Source organism: Trichechus manatus, unplaced genomic scaffold (assembly GCF_000243295.1).
Source record: "Trichechus manatus latirostris isolate Lorelei unplaced genomic scaffold, TriManLat1.0 scaffold00315, whole genome shotgun sequence".
NCBI classification, from domain to species: Eukaryota; Metazoa; Chordata; class Mammalia; order Sirenia; family Trichechidae; genus Trichechus; species Trichechus manatus.
The window spans coordinates 517,986-538,610 of NW_004444251.1; the positions used below are offsets into that span (position 1 = coordinate 517,986).

The window sequence follows — 20,625 nt, forward strand, 5'->3', positions numbered from 1 at the left end:
AATAGGAATCAATAATTAGCCTGTCCAGAAAGATGTAAGGTGATTATCTCACTGCCATCTGCCCAGCTCAGACCATATCTATGAAGTGGAGTTCATTTTCAGGTCAGAAAGATGTAAGGTGATTATCTCACTGTCATCTGCCCAGGTCAGACCATATCTATGAAGTGGGGTTCATTTTCAGGTACCACCTTTCGGGAGAGACTGATGAACTGAAGTCCTGAATTCAGAGCCAGGAGGATGATGAGAACTCAGAAGCATATCCTACAAGAAATGCTTGAGCGATCTAGGAGTATACAGACCAGGAAGGGAAATTTGGGAGAATATAATGCTCTCTGCAAAATTTTGAAGGAATTTCATAAGAGAGAGAAATTAATCTTGTTGTTTTTACTGTGATGGGTAGAAGTAGCATCAGTGTTACAGATGAGAAGGAGAAAGATTTTATTGTAACATAAAGAACTTTCCGCCAGTAGCCGTCATTCAAGGATGATGTGGCTGCCTGTTGATGTTTGCACACTCGTCCGATAACCACTTACAATGAACATTTTAGAGGATACTCATACATACGGTGAAGATTGTGTCAGATGACCTTTCGGATCCCTTATGCCCCTAAATCTTATTATGTCTCTGGCAGTACTGAGGAAGACTCCACAGGCTTCAGTGGTTCACTGAAGAGGTATCTGGTTTTACAAATGGATACTTTACTATTTTTCAGATAGAAGACACTTTAGGAAGAATTCAAAATATGATTCCTAACATTAGTGTTATTGTTACACACATTTTTTTTAGCTCTTCAAATAAAGCAGGGTGTTCTTCATTACTCCATAATGTTCTGGAGCCCTGTAATGTTTTACATGATACGTTCCAGTGTGTGACTTACGATACATGTACTTTTTCTGATTTATGTAATAGAAGGGGTTTTGGGTGATGGGAAAATTCAGGAACACTTAATGGTGATAGTTGAACAACATGCTGAGCATCATTGTCCGTGAACTGCGCATGTGAAGATTGTAGAAGTGACAAGTGTTTTATTTACCTGTATAGTTACCATAATTTAAAAAAAAGTAAAATTCTGACTCTCGTACAAATATAAAAATGAAAAAAAAGGTTTTACAAACTTAAATACTTATGTTCTTGTCACTATATATGGGATGGCTGTTTAACTGTAAAGTATCACTATGTAAAACCAAATGGTTCAGCTAAGCAAGTATATGTTAAGGCAACCTTCCTACCTGTGTTTCTGCTTTGCTGTACTGTAAACAAATCACTTAAGTAAGGATCACTCCCCTTACTTCCACTCAGAGGATAAGGTGTCTCTGAGTTTGTGTTTGTTTTCTTAGTTCTAACTTAGAGAAGTCCGTTGGTTTTCTCATACTTAGATCGTGTGACCTCTTCTTTTTTTAAGCAGTTTGAAACTCTGATAATGGAGTCTTGGTATTAACGGATTTTCCTTTTAATCCCAAATAGAACAACATTTTGCAGATGTTGTACTCAGCGAAGAGTTCCTGAATCTTGGCATAGAACAAGTGTGCAGCTTAATCTCCAGTGACAAACTTACCATTTCCTCAGAAGAGAAGGTAAATATATTTTTCGTGTCCCAGTATGCAGTAACACAGGATTTTCCCTTTATTTCAGTTTTTTTGTAACTGGGTGATCCTGTATGTATAGTGATAGTCAGTAGTGATCTTTGCTCTAGAGGTGAAGAAACTCAGTTAGCTGACTTATTGATTGTGTGAATTACTCTTTCTTCACTTCTCAGGAGGTTGGTTTCCCTAAATTGTTAGACGTCAGAGCTTTGCAGTGGACCTCCTCAGCAAGAGGTTACACACATTAAACTGTCTGAAACAGTTAGTTGCCTTTTGGCAAACGGATTTCTTGACACAGCAAGCTGCCTGTAAGAGTTGTAATCCAAAAGTAGTCATTTCTCAAATCGAAGCAACTTTTGCTACATTGTGAGCAGGGAGTTCCCTGGGTGGCAGTGTCTGGCTAACTTCAGACTGGATATCCTTCATTATCCTCTCTCCTTAGGTTTCCCTGCTCCGGCTGCTGTAGCCTTCTTTCTCCCCATGTTTTGGGTTGCCTTGCTCAGCCAATGCACTTTTCATAGTGTTGGAGAGAGAAGCTTTTCTGAGTTGGCTTCTTTTCTTTGAGTGGATTTTGTAGCTCAGGGGAATCGACACAAAACTTGTGAAAACATTGCTCTTAGAGGAAATGCAACTTGAGTTTCTGTTTTCTGTGCTTTGCATTTAAAGCTGTATAAACTCTGATTCTGTCCCTCAAGGATAGTCAGTCCACCCAAGGGTAAGAAGACACATTTACTGTAATATTTAAAGTAAGAGAAAATATGTGAAAAGGAGTTGTAAGATGTATAATCTTAGCACTCTAGGATAGAGAAGGAGGACATTTCTTTTAAGACTTAGTAAACATGTGTTGAGTGCCAACCACATGTCAGACGCTGTCATGGGCCCAAGATATGAGAACATTAACAAAACAACATTTCTTACTCTTAAACTAAAGGAATAAGCAAACCCACTGCCGTCAAGTCGATTCTGACTCATAGCAACCCTATAGGACAGAATAGAACTGCCCCGTGAGGTTTCTAACGCTATAATGTTTATGGAAGCAGACTGCTACATCTTTCTACCGTGGAGCGGCTGGTGGGTTCAAACCGCTAACCTTTCAGTTAGCAGCCAAGCGCATAACCACTGCACCACCAGGGGTCCTTAGAGGGATAGCCAGTAGGGTAAATAAACGGTTACAGAGTACTGTAGCGGATACTCTTAGGAACACGGAGGAGTTAACGTTTTATTCCTGGGATGGGGTTGGGAGTTTAACTAGGGTCAGATGTATGATCTAAGTCTTTAAAAATAAGTATGAGTTTGCCAGAGAGATAAGGAGGGGTGGGAATAGGAAGGGCATTCCAGAGAGGGAATAGATCGTAAAGAGATGTGGAAGAATAATTGCATTCTGTCGGTCCAGTATGATTGGAGTTTAGAATATGTTTGGGAGAGCGGTAGGAGATCAGATGGTATGGGGCTTAGCTTTGCCAAAAGAATTTGTCCTTTGTCCTTGGTTCCTGAGAGATGACCTTTAAAACCTTGGAATTTCCCCAATGATTGAGGTGTCTTTGAGGAGGACGCCAGAGCACACCTGAGGGTTTATGACTTCGGTTGGGTGTGGGCTGACTATGCCAGAAAGACCCATTGCCTGATACCAACCTTATGATAATGACTGACCTCAGAGGAGAGGGACTGGACGTTGAATGATGTAATAAGACCCCCAACAACGGCTCTGGGCCGGGAAGCTCCCTGGGCTTCCTGGCTGGTTACAGACACTGATGCACGTGGGAGGGTAGTGGCGCGTTCCTTTACGGGACATGGAGGCTCTGCACTAGGAACCCTCCCAGACCCTGCCCTGTGCGTCTCTTCATTTGTGTTCTGTTTGCTATAATAAAACTGTAATTGTACATAGAACACTATCTGTGAGTCATTCTAGCCAATTGTTGAACTCAAGGGAGTAGTGGGAGCCGGCAGGTCAGAAGAGGGGGGCCTCTGGGGACCCCTGAGTTTACGGCTATTATCCTGAGGGGTAGAGGGAACCCTCGAATTTTTATCTTCTGGGCCATAGTTACAGTCAATAAAGATTGACTTTATCCTAGTGATGAAGAGCCACTAAAGAGTTTTAAGTAATAGGAGAGTGATATAAGATCTGCATTAGAGAAATACTTAAGGACTTTTCTGGTTATCCATCGTTACTAACAAACTACCCCAAAATCTAGCAGCATAAAAGAATAACCATTTTATCATGTACACAGTTCTGTGGTCAGGATTCAGGCAGGGCATGATAGGGACAGCTTGTCTCCACACCACCATGTCTGGGGCTTCTGCTGGAGCGAAATCAGATGGCTGGAGATGTCTGCGATGGTCCTGCTGGAGCCATATATCTAGGGCTTCAGTTCTGCCCACAGCGTCTTCTGGGTCTGGAATGTCCACGGTGACCATTCCACTTCTTTTCTGGCTCTTGGGCTGGGCTGGCTTGGCTGCATCTCTCTCAATCTCTTTCCCTTTTCTTTTTCTCTCCCTGTAGCCAGCTTGTATTTCTGATAGCATAGTTGTCTCAAGGTAGTCAGACTTCCTCAAGACATCTGGTTTGCCCCAGACAAGCAATTCAGGAGACCCAGATAGAAGTCACAGGACGTCTTATGACTCAGCTTCAGAAGTCATACAGCATTGCCTCCACCACATTTTATGGGTTATACAGGATAGGTCAGATTCAGTGTTGAGAGATTATTACATAAAGCTGTGAATATCGGGAGATGTGATCTATTGGGGGGCTATCTTGGGAGACTAGCCTTCACATTGGTTGTGTGCAGAATGGATTAGAAGTGGGTTTGGAATGGATGCCAGGGCCAGATAGGAGGCCGTTGAAGTCCTAGCAGTGAGCAGTAAGGATCTAATGTAGGGTGGTGGAAACAGGTTGGAGAAGAGGAGACAAGAGCTGAGAAATAGGAGATGGGATTGACAGGGTGCGGCCTGTTTAGTTCACTTGTTTCGACAGATACTGTTGACTGAATGAATTAAAGAGAGATGTTAATTATAATGCGGATTATTTTTAGCTTCTTGCTCTTTTCCTACATCAAATGACTGTTTTTTGCTTCTGATAACCATTTATATATTGTCAAACGTTTTCTACAGCCTTTTAAAGATGATCAGATGATATGTTCATCAGTCTGGAAGGAAGTTATGTCATGAAATGCAGTCTTCATATTAGCTTGTCTGATTTCTCATAGGAAGCCCTGGTGGTGTAGCGGTTAAGAGTCGGGCTGCTAACCAAAAGGTCGGCAGTTCGAATCCACTAGGTGCTCCTTGGAAACTCTATGGGGCAGTTCTCTTCTGTCCTGTAGGGTCGCTGTGAGTCAGAATCGACTTGACGGCAACGGGTTTTTTAATTTCTCATAGGTATATGTTGTTAGTAATGCCCCTTATTTAGTTTATAAAACATTTCATAATTTTAATATACTAACTTGTGAAAATGCAGAGTCAGTCTCTCTTCAGACTCTCAATTTAGAGATGCATAGTCCAACATTTTTTGTAAACTTAAAAAACAAACCAAAAATGAGTTTATAAGGGTACATGATTTTCATTCTAGAATATCACTTTGTTTTATTATGTTGAGTGCTTCACTGTCCTTATTCCAAAAGGACTTGAGAAGTAAATCTAGGTAAGTAGAACTAAGTTCACTTTGAAAAGTTTATCAACTGTGAAACAGATCATGTGTTATCAAATTATCAAAACTACCCCTCAAGTTTGAGGAGATTAGATAATGTACTTGGTAAGTGCTTATTAAATACCAAATGTACTAACTGAATACCGAATGGGGCGAAAAAAGGGAAGGGAGTGAATGCCTTTGTAAGTATATCACGAGTCAGGATTTTGAAAAAAATTGAGTTGTGGATTAAATTTGGATGTCTTCTTTGCATAGTAAAAAATAGTCTCATATTTTATCCAGAAGCCTTGGTACATAACTCATTACTTATTTTTCTTCTCCCCGTATTTTCTGGAAGGTATTTGAAGCAGTAATAGCTTGGGTGAACCATGACAAGGATGTACGGCAAGAGTTTATGGCTCGGCTGATGGAACACGTACGCTTACCTTTGCTTCCTCGGGAATATTTAGTCCAGGTAAACTTCTGTGCAAGACACATGAGTATGCATAACTGTGCCGGCAGCCTGAACAGCTTGTAGATCCTGGTTCCACAGTGATAAGAGCCACAGAATGGAGATCCTAGGGTGTGGGACTGAGAACAGCAAAGTCGCCTGCAGTCCTTGGCGGTGCTCCCTCCTGGGCGGTGCTCTCCCCTGGGTGGTGTTCTCCCCTGGGTGGTGCTCCCCCTGGGTGGTGCTCCCCCTGGGTGGTGCTCCCCCCGGGCAGTGCTCCCCCCGGGCAGTGCTCCCCCCGGGCCACTCCCCTTCTTTAGAGGTTCGCTGGCAGCCTGTTTCTGATCTGGGTAAGCAAGTATTAGAACGTACCGAGGCAGTATTTGTGGCGGTGGTTTAACCAGTTTCGTCAAGTTGACCCCATGTGTTTCAGAGTGCCATGGTGTTCCATGAGGTTTTCAGTGGCTGTGATCTCTCTGCCGTAGATTGCTAGGACTTTTTTCCAAGGTGCCTCTGGGTGGATTCAAACTCCCAGCCTTTTGGTTAGTAGCCAAGTGCTTAACTCTTTGTACCACTCAGGGACTCCGGTGATCATTTAACTACACATAAATAAATGTGCTCATGGCTCTACATCTCTGCTACATTTTCCTTGCTTTTCTTTTGATAGTCTCTTCTGAGTCTCCTGCAGAAATGGAATTTAGAGATTTGACCCAAATACTGTACACAGATCAAGAGGCAGTCATTTGAACAGAACAAGGTGATACTACATGGTTTAAAGTCAGGAAAGGTGTGTGGCAGGGGTGTATCCTTTCACCATACCTATTCAGTCTGTATGCTGAGCAAATAATCTGAGAAGCTGGACTATATGAAGAAGAATGGGGCATCAGGATTGGAGGAAGACTCGTTAACCTGCATTACGCAGATGACACACCCTTGCTTGGTGAAAGTGAAGAGGACTTGCAGCACTTACTGATGAAGATCAAAGACCACAGCCTTCAGTATGGATCACACTTCAACATAAAGAAAGCAAAAATCCTCACAACTGGACCAAAAAGCAACATCATGATAAATGGAGAAAAGATTGAAGTTGTCAAGAATTTCATTTTACTTGGATCCACAATCAGCGTCCATGGAAGCAGTAGTTAAGAAATCAAAAGGCACATTGCACTGGGCAAATCTGCTGCAAAAGACCTCTTTAAAATGTTAAAAGGCAAAGATGTCACTTTAAGGACTAAGGTGCGCCTGACTCAAGCCATGGTATTTTCGATTGCCTCATATGCATGTGAAAGCTGGGCAACAAATAAGGAAGATCGAAGAAGAATTGACACCTTTGAATTGTGGTGTTGGTGAAGAATACTGAATATACCATGGACTGCCAAAAGAGTGAACAGATCTGTCTTGGAAAAAGTACAGCCAGAATGTTCGTTAAAATCAAGGACGGCCAGACTTCATCTCATGTACCTTGGGCACGTTACCAGGAGGGACCGGTCCCTGGAGAAGGACATCATGTTTGGTAAAGCATAGAGTCAGCGAAAAAGAGGAAGACCCTCGATAAATGAATTGACACAGTGGCTGCAACAATAGGCTCAAGCATAGCAACAGTGGTGAGGATGGCACAGGACTGGGCAGTGTTTCGTTCTGTTGTCCGTGGGGTCGCTATGAATCGGAACTGACTCGATGGTATCTAACAACAACAACAGCAGCTGTTCAGTTCTACTTTATAATTTCACAGTGGCAAACATTTGGTGATTTATCTTTATTTCTAAGCTGAGGAAAATCAGGTCATTGGAAATGAATAGGAGTAAGTGGTTCTTTAGTTTTTCCTAGGACAATTTTAAATTTACTCTTTTATTTTAGCATCCTTCTTTTGTAATTGAAGCTGTCTAAAGAAACATGTCTTTATTAAGAGATTAGATCTGAGTGTTTTAAGATTACTTGAAACTTCATTATCTGTGATCTGAATAATTATGGGTCCTCTGTTGTTAAAAAAATGAACTAACAAAAATCTTCTGCTTCTGAGGTCAGGTATAGCAAGGACAAGACAGGACTTTGTTTGTAGTTGTAGAAACATTATTTAAAAATTTTTTATATCTTTTCCCTGGATATTTTGTTTGCCTTCTTGTGTTTGAAAAAGTGTCTTTAATTTACAAGTAAGAGTCCCTGGGTGCAAACAGTTAATATGCTTGACCGTCGGTTGAAAGGTTGGCAGTTCAAGTCCACCCAGGGGAACCTCAGAAGGAAGACTTCAGTCATGGAAAACCCTGTGGAGCACAGTTCCGCTCTGACACGCACGGGGTCACCCTGAAGCGCTCATTATCTGAATGTTCTTACCCTGCTGTTTGACTTGACGTTTAAAGATCAGACATAGATCATTACGGTATTATCTAAAGTTTATCCTATTTTGTGGTTGTCCTCGAAGTATATCATTTTTCATTGCGATTTGTCTCTTTATTACTGGAGTATCTTTCTCTCTGCAGGCCAGATACATGAAATTATTTTATGAATTTATTTTCCTTAGTGATATTTATTAATGTTCCTGTACTTTTAGACTGAACTAGAGAGGATAGTAATTCCTTTTTATTTATTTATTTATTTTCTCTCTCTTTACTTGTTTCTTTGTCAGTTTTACTATAAAACTGCAGTTCCCCCATGGAGTGTGTTTGATTTCTTCTTTCAGAGGGTTGAAGAGGAAGCCTTGGTCAAGAACAGCAGCGCTTGCAAAGATTACCTCATTGAAGCTATGAAGTATCACTTGTTGCCAACAGAGCAACGTGTATTAATGAAGAGTGTCCGGACTCGGCTGAGGACACCCATGAACCTTCCCAAGGTAAGATCTGTCGTTCATACTTGTTACCTCATCTGAAAGGCCCATCTTGTGACGCGAACTGTTACTGTTTTTACTCGCCTGAATTTCTGTTTTATTGTTTTAGATTCCCTGCAGCAGAGAATGTGCCTAAGAATTCATTGTAGTGTATATAATTCAACCCTTCTATTATATGTGTCTGTTGAGGGTGGGAGTTGTTTGGTTCACTTAATCTTTATAAGCTGCTTGATGTCACTTTTCTGAAACAGAAAGTGACTGGTTTTGGTCCGTTACGAGTTTTATTACTTCTAGTTATAATAAAAATAAAAGTTGCCATTGAGTCAGTTCTGACTCTGGCGAACCCACGTGTCCAGAGTAGAACTGCTCCATAGGGTTTTCAAGGCTGTGACCTTCTGAGAGCAGATGGCCAGGCCTTTTTTCCTAGTCGCCTCTGGGTGGGTTCAAACCACCCACCTTTTAGGTTGTAGTTCAGTACTTAACCAGTTGTGCAAACCAAGGGCTCTCTAGTCACGACAGAAAGAAGAAAGTCAGATTATATAGAAAGGTTTCTTTGCAGATTAGGTGTTTGTATAACTAGAGACCCAGTGGTTCATAGAATTACATATTACGACTGAGGGTGATAAAATACTGGTCAGTTCATCTGCTTGCTGTTCCCTGTTGTATTCCACTGGTGGTTCACCCACGCGACGCCTGTAGCCATTTGAGCATAGATTTCCCATGTCTTCCCGTGTCTCTCATGTTCATGTCTTCTTGTGTTGAAGTTCATATCCCACCTCCTCGTTTTAGTTGAAGCCGTTCATGTTTTACTGATTTAATTTTTCTTTCAAAATAACCCCTCATTTCCGCATCTCTCTTTGCAGTTCTTTCTGCTCTGTTTGCATCTTTGCGGTACTAACGCTTTAGGCACCACTTGGCGTGTCATCTCACCGGAGTGACTTCTTCTAGAATGGTTTTATTGATGCACTCTTCTGTGTGTTTGAGGCAGTGATGGAGTAAGAAATAAGAATTAATCTGATGTCCATTGCTTTCTTATATCTTTCAGCTTCAGTTACTGTTCTCTCTCCTTTTCATTGAATGATGTCTTTTAAATTCTTTCACTTTAATACTTTTATTTAACGTTTTTCCAAGTGTTATTTCTGGAGTCCACATTTTTAATTGCTTCCAACCTGTATTGGTATTGTTTTTCTGTTTTGTCCAGTGTGGACAACAGTTTTCAACTTAGAATCAGCTGCTGATTTTGCCAGCCTGCTATTTCCTCTCTTTTCTAGATCATCAGTAAATATTTCAGAGTGCCCCTCACCACTCCCTCTGGTGACCGCTTGTTAGAAATACTCACCACGGACACAGTCCATTTGTAGTCAGTGCATGTGATTATGTGGATTATTCAAGCCAAAAATAAGTATTTTGGCGTTTAATACCCAGTGCGATTCAGGATCGAGTGGATTCATATTTGATGTGATTTTTGTAACAGTCCTTTGCTTGTTCCTTCTCATTTTGTTGGCCTCTCAAGGTTTGAACACTTTTATCAAAATATTCTAAATTCTTACTGAGAATTATTGTCCTTTAACAAAAGTTATTTACAAGGCATTCACTTCCTAGCCTGTTTCGGAAATTGGTATTTGCCTTTTTTAAATTTTCTGATCTCTCCTCAGTTCTCCAAGATTTTTCAACAATAATTGTAAGTGGCTCCGTAAGTACGTTAGTTAGTTCTCAGAACCTTCGTGTGTGTATCGTCTGGGTCTGCTGATTTCATAAATGTTCACGTTTCCAAACACCCTTTCGCTTGCTTTTGTGAGTAGCCGTCTTTGTAAGTCTTCATTACTTCTTATTTGTCCTTATTATGTGGTGTCAGTTTTTGTTCTTGCAAATAATAGGCTGATAAAAAATGTCCAGAGTCTTGGCCCACTTAAAGTTACCATTTCTCTTACGCTGGTCTTTCCAACTTTTTTCTGAATAGTTTATCTTTAATACTTTGTAAACATTTCATATTTGTAAAAAAAATCTCTTATATAACCCCTCTTCTGGCATCTTTGGCTTTGCTGTCATTAGCTTTGTTGCAGACCTTTACAGTAGAAACTAATCTACATCTAATTTCTGGAATAAACATGCCGTTTTGAAAACCTTCGAAAGAGTTCCTCATAAAATCCTGTCAAGTATTTTTTTTTCCTCTCTTTTATAGAGTTGTGGTTGTCTGTTCAGTTTACATTGTTTCTGGGCTTCTCTGGCTGTGGCATTGGAGTAGCCTTTCCAGTCATGTTATCCTTTGGGTTTCTCGGTTGTTTTGCTGTTTTTTTTGTAATGAGTGTACTGATTCATGAAGGTTCTCTCTTATTCTCCTCCATCAGAAAGGCTGAGAAGGAGGGGAAGCCGACCTGGTGAATAACAAGGAGCAGCTGTTGCTTTAACGTTGCGTGTTCCACCCGCACGGCCCCTTCTCCAAGTTTGTTTCTCCTCATGTGATTTTGCGGAGTTGCTTGTGTTGGATGCTCTTTCGGTGACACCGTTTGTCGTTTTAGAGAGATATAGTCAAGATTAATTCTAAGGAGGTACATGAGAAAGAAGGAAGGATTAGTTTCTCATACTCAATACTTCCGAGCACTGATGCCTTTTACAACAGTGAGTCGACTTGGACAAAGCGTGGTAGTAGTGCTGAGGGAAGCACTGTAAGGCCTTGATATTATTTCTAACGCAACAGTGACTCAGTACTTTCACATTAGGCTCCGATTCTGTGGACTGGTACGAATGTGCATGAATGATTCTTGTTACAGCCCAGACATTACTGTTGCCTTCTCAGTAGGCAGTATCGGGATTGCGTAAGGCGCCTTTGGATTTAAACGTAGTGTAAAACTATTTTTTTCTATTGTACTTTAATATTCTTTTTCTCTTTGGAATCTGTATTTTTACAAATGCTGTCATATTTCTGAGCATGTATCTTCCTGTATTTTTACCCAGTATGTGTCTACTGAGATTTCCAAATGGAAAATCACGAAGCTTGATTTTCCAGGATGCAATTTTTAATTAATATTTCTTCAGTAGGTGAAGAAACTGAAACAGTATGCAATCTGTAAGCGTGAGATATTAATCTTTCCTTCATCCTTACCTACCTGTTGAGGATGTACTTGGCCTACATTTCAGGGGGGTGTTGTTAGCTGCCACAGAGCTGGCTCCTGACTCATGGCGCCCCGTGCATACTGGGAGAGGACTGTTCTGATCCATAGGGTTTTCACTGGCTGATTTCTGGAAGTACACGGGCAGACTTTTCTTCCTAGTTCAGCTTAGTCTGGAGGCTCTGCTGAAACCTGTTCAGCACCATAGTAACACCCAAGCTGCTCGTGACGTGCACCGGACTCAAACCCTGGTCTCCCGCATGGAAGGCAACAGTTCTACCACTGAACTACCACTGCCCCTCTTGAATCTGCTTAACTCCTTACTCTTTGCCCTCCGCAAGTACGTTACATTTGACTTCTCCATACAAAGGGTCTTTCCACTTTTCTACATCTTCTATATTAGCACAATTAGTATGGAGTTTCTCAGATGACACCAGGTGGGTTTTAGAAATAGCTGGGGGTCAGAGTTCTCAGCAGCCCTCTCAGTGGTAACCACACAGGGTTTCCTAGCAGTCTCTTGATCTCATACAAATATCCTCGTTTTCCTGTCCCCTTGTGGTGTATTCTACCTTGTCCCCGTTATGCCTGGTTCCTGAAGTCCCAAATCTCCTCCCATCTGACTCTGTCGGGCGAGTAAAGGACAAATATTGCTGATTCTCTGTATTTAGGAGCACATTTCCTTTCCGTCCTCCATGTGCAAATGTGAACTTCTGCATGGAAAGTGTGAGAGTCATACTTTGAAAATCATGAAATCTGTAAGTCAATATTGTTTCTCGTAGATTTTTTTTAAGTTTCTCTTCGGAGATTTTTTTTAATTTGATCATCATCAGGTACATTATCCTGAACTCGTTCAACTGTTGTCTAACTCTGCTGGGCAGGGTTTGAAAGTTTTGAACACAGATCCTACACAAACTCCTAAGCACAATATTGATCTTACTGTGCATTCTACCTTTGTGATTTTACAACCTTAAACCCCTTCCTTTTTTCCCATTGGTGGTAGGAAGGATTGGTATTGGTATGTTTTCTCTGTTAATTCTTCCTTTTATTCATTTGCATTCAACAGCAGAAGAATGCAGACCTGAAATGTGGCATATTTGGTCTATGTCCAGTCTTCTTTTTAAGACCTTTAATGTTCCTTCTATTCCCCAGTTACTAAATTACTAAAATAGACTTCTTTTTGGAAACTTGGGATTTGCTCAGATTCAGGAGTCATGTGTTCTGTGTACCCATGGTTATAGTTCTAAGTACATGTAGGTCGTTGCTCAGGCAGGGTTGCAAACCTCTCCTTTCTGTTTGTATGAGTTACTCCATGTTCTGTTTGTTTTGATTTTTTTTCTTTTCAACATCTGTTTTTCCTGTCACCATCTCATCTCTCCCCAAAGAGCCTTACCTTTCTTTACAGTTTTTCCATATGAGACATCATTAACATTTATGTTCTGATTTGACATCTGTTTTCAGTGTTGCCAGAGGGTGCCCATATGCACCCAGTAAAAGACAGACCCATTGGTGTCTAAATTCCGTCCTTTGATTAGGTTCCACCCCCTCCAAAATACTTTCACTAAATTATAGCAACTTCTGTTTTCTGATAAGCAGGAGCATTAATGAACTATTCATATAGCTGTCTGATCAGATATAATTGTATACTGTTCTTGAATTGCTTCATGGATCTTGTCTCTTCGGTGAGATCTGTAAGTTCTGGGAGGGTAGAGACTGTGTCTTGTATTTCTCAGGTAGAGCACCTGGCTCAGTTCTGTACAGATGCAGGTGGCAGGCACTTAGTAAATAACGGCTGGATTGAGCTGAATTGATGAAACTCGTAGACCTCGTTCATTCTCAGCACTAGACTATTGTGCATTTGTTCATTTTGATGTCTCCTGTCTCCTGTTTGGCTGTTTTATTTGTGGGGCTTCAAGGGAGGTCTCTTTACTTGAGATCAAGGAATCTGTGCTTTCTTGTGAACTCCAGTTCAGTCACTCCTCCTTTTTCCATAGGTTTTTTCCCCTGCTTCTTTTATCTTTCTTTTAATACCTTACTGCGCCTTTCACCTCACCTACCCACTAACATAAATTTCATTTCTCTCTGCTCTCCTAGTTTGTGGAGATTGAATCTCTGGTCATTGCAAAACCAGAATCGATTTTATAGCAAGCACTGTGACGTACCACAGCCTTGCCAGTGCTCACTGCCTGCTGTTTTTTGGCTTAAATTCTGCTTTTGCTTGAAGGATCAGAGTTTCTGACATCCTTATTTTTGCTAACTGTGCTAGATGGCAGACCTTTAGTTCTAACATGTGCCCCCTTTGTTGATGTTTATTAAGTGTTGGCTAGGTGGTGGTTTTCCCCACTGACCCTCCCACCTTCACCCCAGCACTCTCCACACCAGTGTCTTTGTAGGACATTTGCACCCCTGAACGTGCAGTAGCTGTTGGTTCAAGTGCTCACGTTTCTGCCTTCCAGTTGATGGTGGTGGTCGGAGGCCAAGCCCCAAAGGCTATCCGGAGTGTGGAGTGCTATGACTTTAAAGAGGAACGGTGGCACCAGGTAGCAGAGTTACCTTCCAGGAGGTGCAGGGCAGGTAAGTGGGATGCCTTACGCTCAGTTCTACTGCAGGGCCATTGGGAGCGTCTCTATTAGAAAAGTATTGGTTAAAATAGCTGTGTACTGGATGAAAATGTAGAACAAAGTTCAGACTCACAAAAAAACACCAGACTTACTGGTCCCACAGAGACTGGAGAAACCCGAGAGTATGGCCCCCAGACACCCTTTTACCTCAGTACTGAAGTCACTCCTGAGGTTCACCCTTTAGGCAAAGATTAGACAGGCCCATAAAACCAACAGTAACACGTGTGAGGAACGTGCTTCATAGTTCAGTCACATATAGGAGACTAATGGGCACACCAGCCCAAAAGCAAAGACGAGAAGGCTGGAAGGGACAGGAAAACAGGACAGCAGAAACAGGGAACCCGGGGTGGAGAAGGGGAGAGTGTTGACACATCGTGGGCTTGGCAGCCAATGTCACAAAACAATTTGTGTATTAACTGTTTAATGAGAAACTAATCTGCCCCCTAAACTTTCACCTAAAGCGCAATAAAAAAATTTAAATAAAAATAAATAAATAAAATGAGCTAGCCTTTTGTCACGAAGGGGTGGTTGGTCAAAAACAAACAAACAAAAAGAATATTTTTAAACTACAACTTCTATAACTTTAAAGAAGTTACGTAAGTAACTTAGTTAAAAATACTTTTTATAGATAATTTCTAAAATAAAGATTTTATTGCATGTGTTAAGTAAAATAATTCTCAAATATTTTACCCGAGAATTCCTAAAGCACTTTACAGCACTGAGTTTTTTGGTTTAGGATAATTACATCAGATCACAAATGGAGGACAGCCACACAATATCGGGAATTGTGGCCTAGCGAGGTTGACACACATTTTTGGGGGACACAATTCCATGCCGAACACGTTTTTTTTAAGCATTCGTTTTACAAATATGTTTTGACAGACCTTATTTAGCAAAAACTGTCATCAGCAGAGGCAGTTGCAAACTCTTTGGATTCTTCCTGGGACTCGAACTTGGATCCGTGTTCCTTTAAGTTCACATTTTTCATAGCAAAACGAGTTCTAAGTGTAATGGAACATGTCTGTGATGGAAGCTCTGTGTTAACACGTTAACATATCTAAGGTACATCGTTCTTTAAGAGCTGTCCGTTTTGTTTGTTTTGGTCTCGATGTGGTATAATTTTACTGGTTTTTAATTGAAGAACATTAATGTTTTTGTTAATCTGATGCTATCAGAAACAATGCTGCGGTGAATTTCCTCATACATACGTCATTATGTACATGTTCAAATATATGTGAGTGTGTGTACTTAAAACGATTTTTTTAAATTTTGCTGATATATAGGTGACAAAACGTACCATTTCAGCGGTCTTCACATGGGTGGTTCAGTGACATTAAACTTGTTCAGCCATCACCCTTCCTGAATTTTTCCATCACTCCTGACAGGAGTGCGGTGTCCCCTGAGTGTTGTGAAAACGGGATAATGAAAATAAAAGTATTAATTTAACCCCCCCCGCGGCATTTTGTAGATGTTACTCAATTATCTTTCTGTTATTAAACCTTAAATTGAAGGTGAATTCTGAATAATTTAAGTCCTTTCATTAGAAGCTCTTGGAGAAATTGGCTAAACTTTGAATGAGAGTGTTATATTTATGTTTATTGAAATTCAGAGGTCACCTTTGTGTAGTAATATATTTTTAAAAATTAGGATAAAAAAGCTCAAACTTGGAAAAAAATCGTAGAGCTGGATTGAGCTGTTTAAAGGATATCCTAATTATTATTCCCAGTAACGGTGAAAGATGGGAACGCCAGTTCTCACTACACTGTTGACAACTTCTTGTAATTAAATAGTTGGAGCTTTACCAAATTCGTAGGTAAAATAAGCCGTCTCATCTTAACCTGACATTTTTCTCTCTAAATTGTCAGTTGATGATTTTTGCCATTTTGGATTGTGTTGTTTCTTTGATTTGACAGATACACTTACGTATTAAGTGTCTTAGGTTCTCTGGAGAAACAGAACCAGTAAGATAGGTAATAGGTAGTTAGGTAGATACGTAGATAGATACATAGAGATTTTGAGGAATTTGGTCGTATAATAGGGGACCGGCAAGTCCAAAATCTGTATGTCATGCAACAAGCTGGCAATTCTGTCCGTCTTGTGTCCCAAGTCCAGAGGTCTGTAGGTAGAGGAGCAGAGGAGTTCTGGCAAAATGTCTGTTTATGGTCTGGAGGCAGAATTCTCCCATAGGAAATGAAGGCCTTCAACTAACTGCAGGAGGCCCACCCACATTTTGGAGGGTAGTCTGCTTTACTTCAGGCCAGCGATTTAAATGCTAAGCACTTGTAACTGTCAGAGCAACATCTAGGCGAGTGTTTGACCTAGCCAAACGGAGTCATAAAATTAATCATCACATTAAGGACAGTAGCCTTTTGTTTATCATATATGGTGTATTTGTATTGATCTTTTATTTGTATTAATTTTTTACACACGCACATACTTTTGTGTTTTTACTTATTATGTTGAAATAATTTTAAATTTACAGAAGAGTTGCAAAGATAGTACAAAGAGTTCTGGTACACTCTTCACCCAGCTTCATTACATAACCTAACATTACATAATGTTAACATCTTACCTAACTATGGTACAGTTGTCAAAACTAAGAAATTAGCATGGGTACATTGCAGCTAACTGAACGACGGATGTTACTTGGATTTTACCAACATTTCCATTAGTGTCTTTATTCTGTTCCAGGATCCTGCATTGCACTTATTTTTCCTTAGCCTCTTCTGATCTGTTAAAGTCCCTTAGTCTTTCCTTGTCTTTCATGACCTTGATTCTTTTGAAGAGTACTGGTCAGGTGATTTGTAAAATGCCTCTCAATTTGGGTTTGTCTCATGTTTCATCAGGATTAAATTGAGGTGCTGGATTTTTGGAAGAAAGACCACAGAGGTAATGTTTCCTTTTTGGAGCATCATGTTGGGATACACAGTAGCAATGTGGTTATTTCTGGTGATGCTAACCTTGATCACTTGGTTCTGGTGTTATCTGCCTGGTTTCTCCACTTTAACAAAGTTACATCTTAAAAACATGAATTTTTATAGTACTTTATAGTTTTAGTTTTTATATTCATATCTAAAATATTTGGACTTTATTTTGGTATAAGAAGTAAGGTATGGATTTTGTTTTTTTAATGGCTAGCTAGTCGTCCAACCCCTTTATTGACTACTCTACCTGCCCCGACACATTTGAAGTGCTGCCTTTACCATATACTAAATTTCCACATTTGTTCGGTTTTGTTCTGAATTTCCTGTTCTCTTTCATTGATTTCACTTCCCTGTTAATGCATCAAAACAAAGCAGTTTTAATTACTGTGCTTTATAATATTTTTTAATATGTGATAGGATTAGTTCCTTCCTTATTACTTACTCCTTTTTAATCAGAATTTTCCTGACTACTCTGGAATCATTAGTTCAGGGCAAATTGTCACGTTTATAATGTGATACTCATTTAAGAACAAGTTACAGCTTTCCATTTGTTCATGGCTTTTATGGCTTTTAGTAGCTTTTTAACATTTTCCGTGTATGGTTTTATATGTGTCTTGGCAAGTTTATTCTTAGGCATTTTACCTTTATTGTCACTGTTGGAAATGCAGTTTTCCAATGTATTTACTAACTGGCTTCTTAATTCACATCTGATTCCTGAAACGGTCCCCTTTTCATTGCACTGTAAGTTACTAGACATGATGTATTCCAGAGTGTGTGTGCTGTTTACCGAATGATGAGCTAGGAGTGAGCTTTGCCCTCTTCCTGCCCTCATTTCCCTCCCTCTCAGCCTGCCCCCATCCCCTCCAGGTGAGAACTGATGTAAGTGCTCTTCGACTAACTGTGTTATCATGGCCGACTACTCCAACTCCTGGGCATTCTGGGTCCTTGGTCACTTTTGGAGGTTATCACACTTTTAGTTCAGCCCCCTCTCTGCTCAGAAACTTTGGGGAGAATGTTACCTTGCAGATTGATTCGTATTTCTTCTCTGTCACCTGAAATATCCTAATACTTTGTAAGCATATTATAATATCCCTAAGAGATTATAGTTTTTTTGTTTGTTTCATTTCTAGAGAAAGGAAAATGAAAATTGCGCTGGCTCAGATTTCCACAGTGAATATTCCCAGTGTCACTTACGATTTTGGGATGCAGGATTTTTTCACGCTGAAATGTGCTGCCTGCTTTTCACTGCTCACTGGACCTCAGCCCTTCCAGAAGACCTACCACATTCCCTGCCAGCAAGGGGCACTCAGAAAATCCACTTATTACCCTTGATCCTTTGCTCATCCACTGCCTACAGCTCTTTTCAGACCCTCTGGATTTACCAGGAATTAGCTTGAATATTCATTTCCTGTTTGAACAAGGGCCTGAAAAGTTATTCCTTTACCTGGTATGCAGCTTCCTACATAGCCAGCTTCATTTGACTTCTAAAGGGTCCACGCCTTAGAGGACTGCAGAACCATGTTTTCACAGCCCAGGGGGACAAAGCACCAGGGAGTAAGACAGTAGAGAGCAGGGGTGCATGCCTCACGTGACAACGTGCAGATACAGACATCATATGAAACATTGAGCTCGTCAGACTCTTACTGCTGGTGGTTGCAGTTCTCTGTGCTGGGTTCACAGACGTGCGAGGCACAGTGCCTGCCCTCAAGTAGTTTAATAATCTAGTCCAGGTAGTGACATAAGCAGAATGTTTATATTCAGAATTAAAAACAACAGAAATTTGGGCAGTTTAAAGCAGTGATATTGCAAACTCTACAGGATTTAGTAACCTCAGCTGCCCTATGTAGGTGTTACTTGCTGTAGGGGTTCAGGGTCTGGAGGGAATCCCTTCAGGCTGCAATGGCTCAGGGAAGGCCTCATAGCCAACGTGAAATTGAACAGGGCCTTGACAGTGGAAGAAAGCAGAGGGAATGTTGAGAGGAGCTTCTGAGGTCAGGATAGTGGCTTGAACGAAAGTTCAGAAAACTAAAGTCATGGTTGAAACCCTGAGTCTAGCAATCTGATTTCCATCCAGGGATCTTCTAGCTTCTCTTCAGCTCAGGCGTCTGCAGCCTTTTTCTTAAACCACTGAAGAGTAAGTATTTTAGGCTTTATGGGCCATAGGTCTCTGTTGCAACTACCAGATTCTGCTACACCCATAGACAGTGTGTAAATGAATGGGTGTGGCTGGTTCCGATAAAACTTTATTTATGGGTGCTAAAGTTTGTATTTCATACAGTTTCTACATGTCATAAAATATTATTTTTGTTTTTTTAACCATTTAAAAATGTAAAAATCGTTCATAGGTCACATATAAATAGAAACATATACCAGTTTCATTTAAAAACATTCAATAGAAAATTCAAAATCGAAAGCTGTGGAAGATTTCTGTAGATTCAAGTAATTGGAAAATACTGTTTCATTTCTTAAGCTTGTAAATAAATGTTTGAAAAGGCCAAGAGTCAAAATGGTACCCCAGGGAGTGACATAGTTTTGCTTTTGTTACTCAGTTAAATAATTTACGATTATTGTAAGTAATTTCGCTAGTCAGTTATTGTCACAGCAGGGTCCTCTGGAAGCAGTCGCTCCGATGGAGTTTGGGTGTGTTTATTAAAGATCAACAGCCTGTATCACCCTTGGACTTGGGCAAGGGAGACCCTTGCTCTTGCCCTGTGCCGCAGAGGGTCCCGCTTTCTGAAGTGACTTCCTTGATGTTTTTAAGCCTTCCTTTGGTACTTGGCGGTGCAGTGGTTAAGAGCTACCACTGCTAACCAAAAGACTGGCAGTTCGAATCCACCAGCTGCTCCTTGGAAACAGTATGGGGCGTTTCTGCCCTGTCCTGTAGGGTCGCTATGAGTCAGATCGACTCGATGGCAATGGGTTTGGTTTTTTTTTTGGAACCTGGGCATGTCTGGGGCTGGCAGTGCCATCTGCCGGGCAGGATGGTGGGCGAGAGGTGCCTCATCCCATTTCTTCTCTTTGAGCTACTCTTTGGTCCTCTGTTCTGTGTGTGTTCAACTAGCTGCCCTGAGGACCTTCTGGGCTCGTGCCTGTGAGGTTTTTTTCAGGACCCCAGTGTCTGGGTCCTGGTTCCAGGAAGGTGGCCTGGTCAGAAGATTGCTCTTGCCTGTTGGTATGATATTTCTTCCACGGGGTCACGTGGTATTGGGCTGCCAGAATGGTTCTGACACGTTGATTTTGGGTGACTGTCCCTCACATTTGCCATAGGCCGATTCAGGGACCGGATGTGGGCTGTCATCTACCTATGCGTCCCCTCACACCTGTCCACATTCTGACTGCACTGCTGACTCCAGTCTACAGCACCCGAGTGTGCTCATCCTGCCGCCTCTGAGGAGTGGGCACCATGTTTCAGATAGTTCTCCAGAATGGCCGGACCTGTCTCCTCTGAGGGATGGGCACCATGTTTCAGATAGTCCTCCAGGATGGCCGGACCTGTCTC

The 20,625-nt window shown here is 41.1% G+C and overlaps 1 protein-coding gene across 4 annotated transcripts in view; it reads left to right on the forward strand.

Annotated features, from left to right (window-relative positions):
* KLHL2 (kelch like family member 2) overlaps nt 1-20,625 on the forward strand; it is a 106,638-nt gene that overhangs the window by 75,028 nt on the left and 10,985 nt on the right. For 3 of the 4 annotated variants that reach the window (XM_023725474.1, XM_004390640.3, XM_023725475.1), the window contains 4 exons: nt 1,465-1,574; nt 5,561-5,677; nt 8,331-8,480; nt 14,038-14,155. In XM_023725474.1, coding sequence (XP_023581242.1) covers nt 1,465-1,574; nt 5,561-5,677; nt 8,331-8,480; nt 14,038-14,155 — 495 coding nt within the window. The remainder of the gene's footprint in view (nt 1-1,464; nt 1,575-5,560; nt 5,678-8,330; nt 8,481-14,037; nt 14,156-20,625) is intronic. The other variant, XM_023725473.1, reaches the window with a different exon arrangement.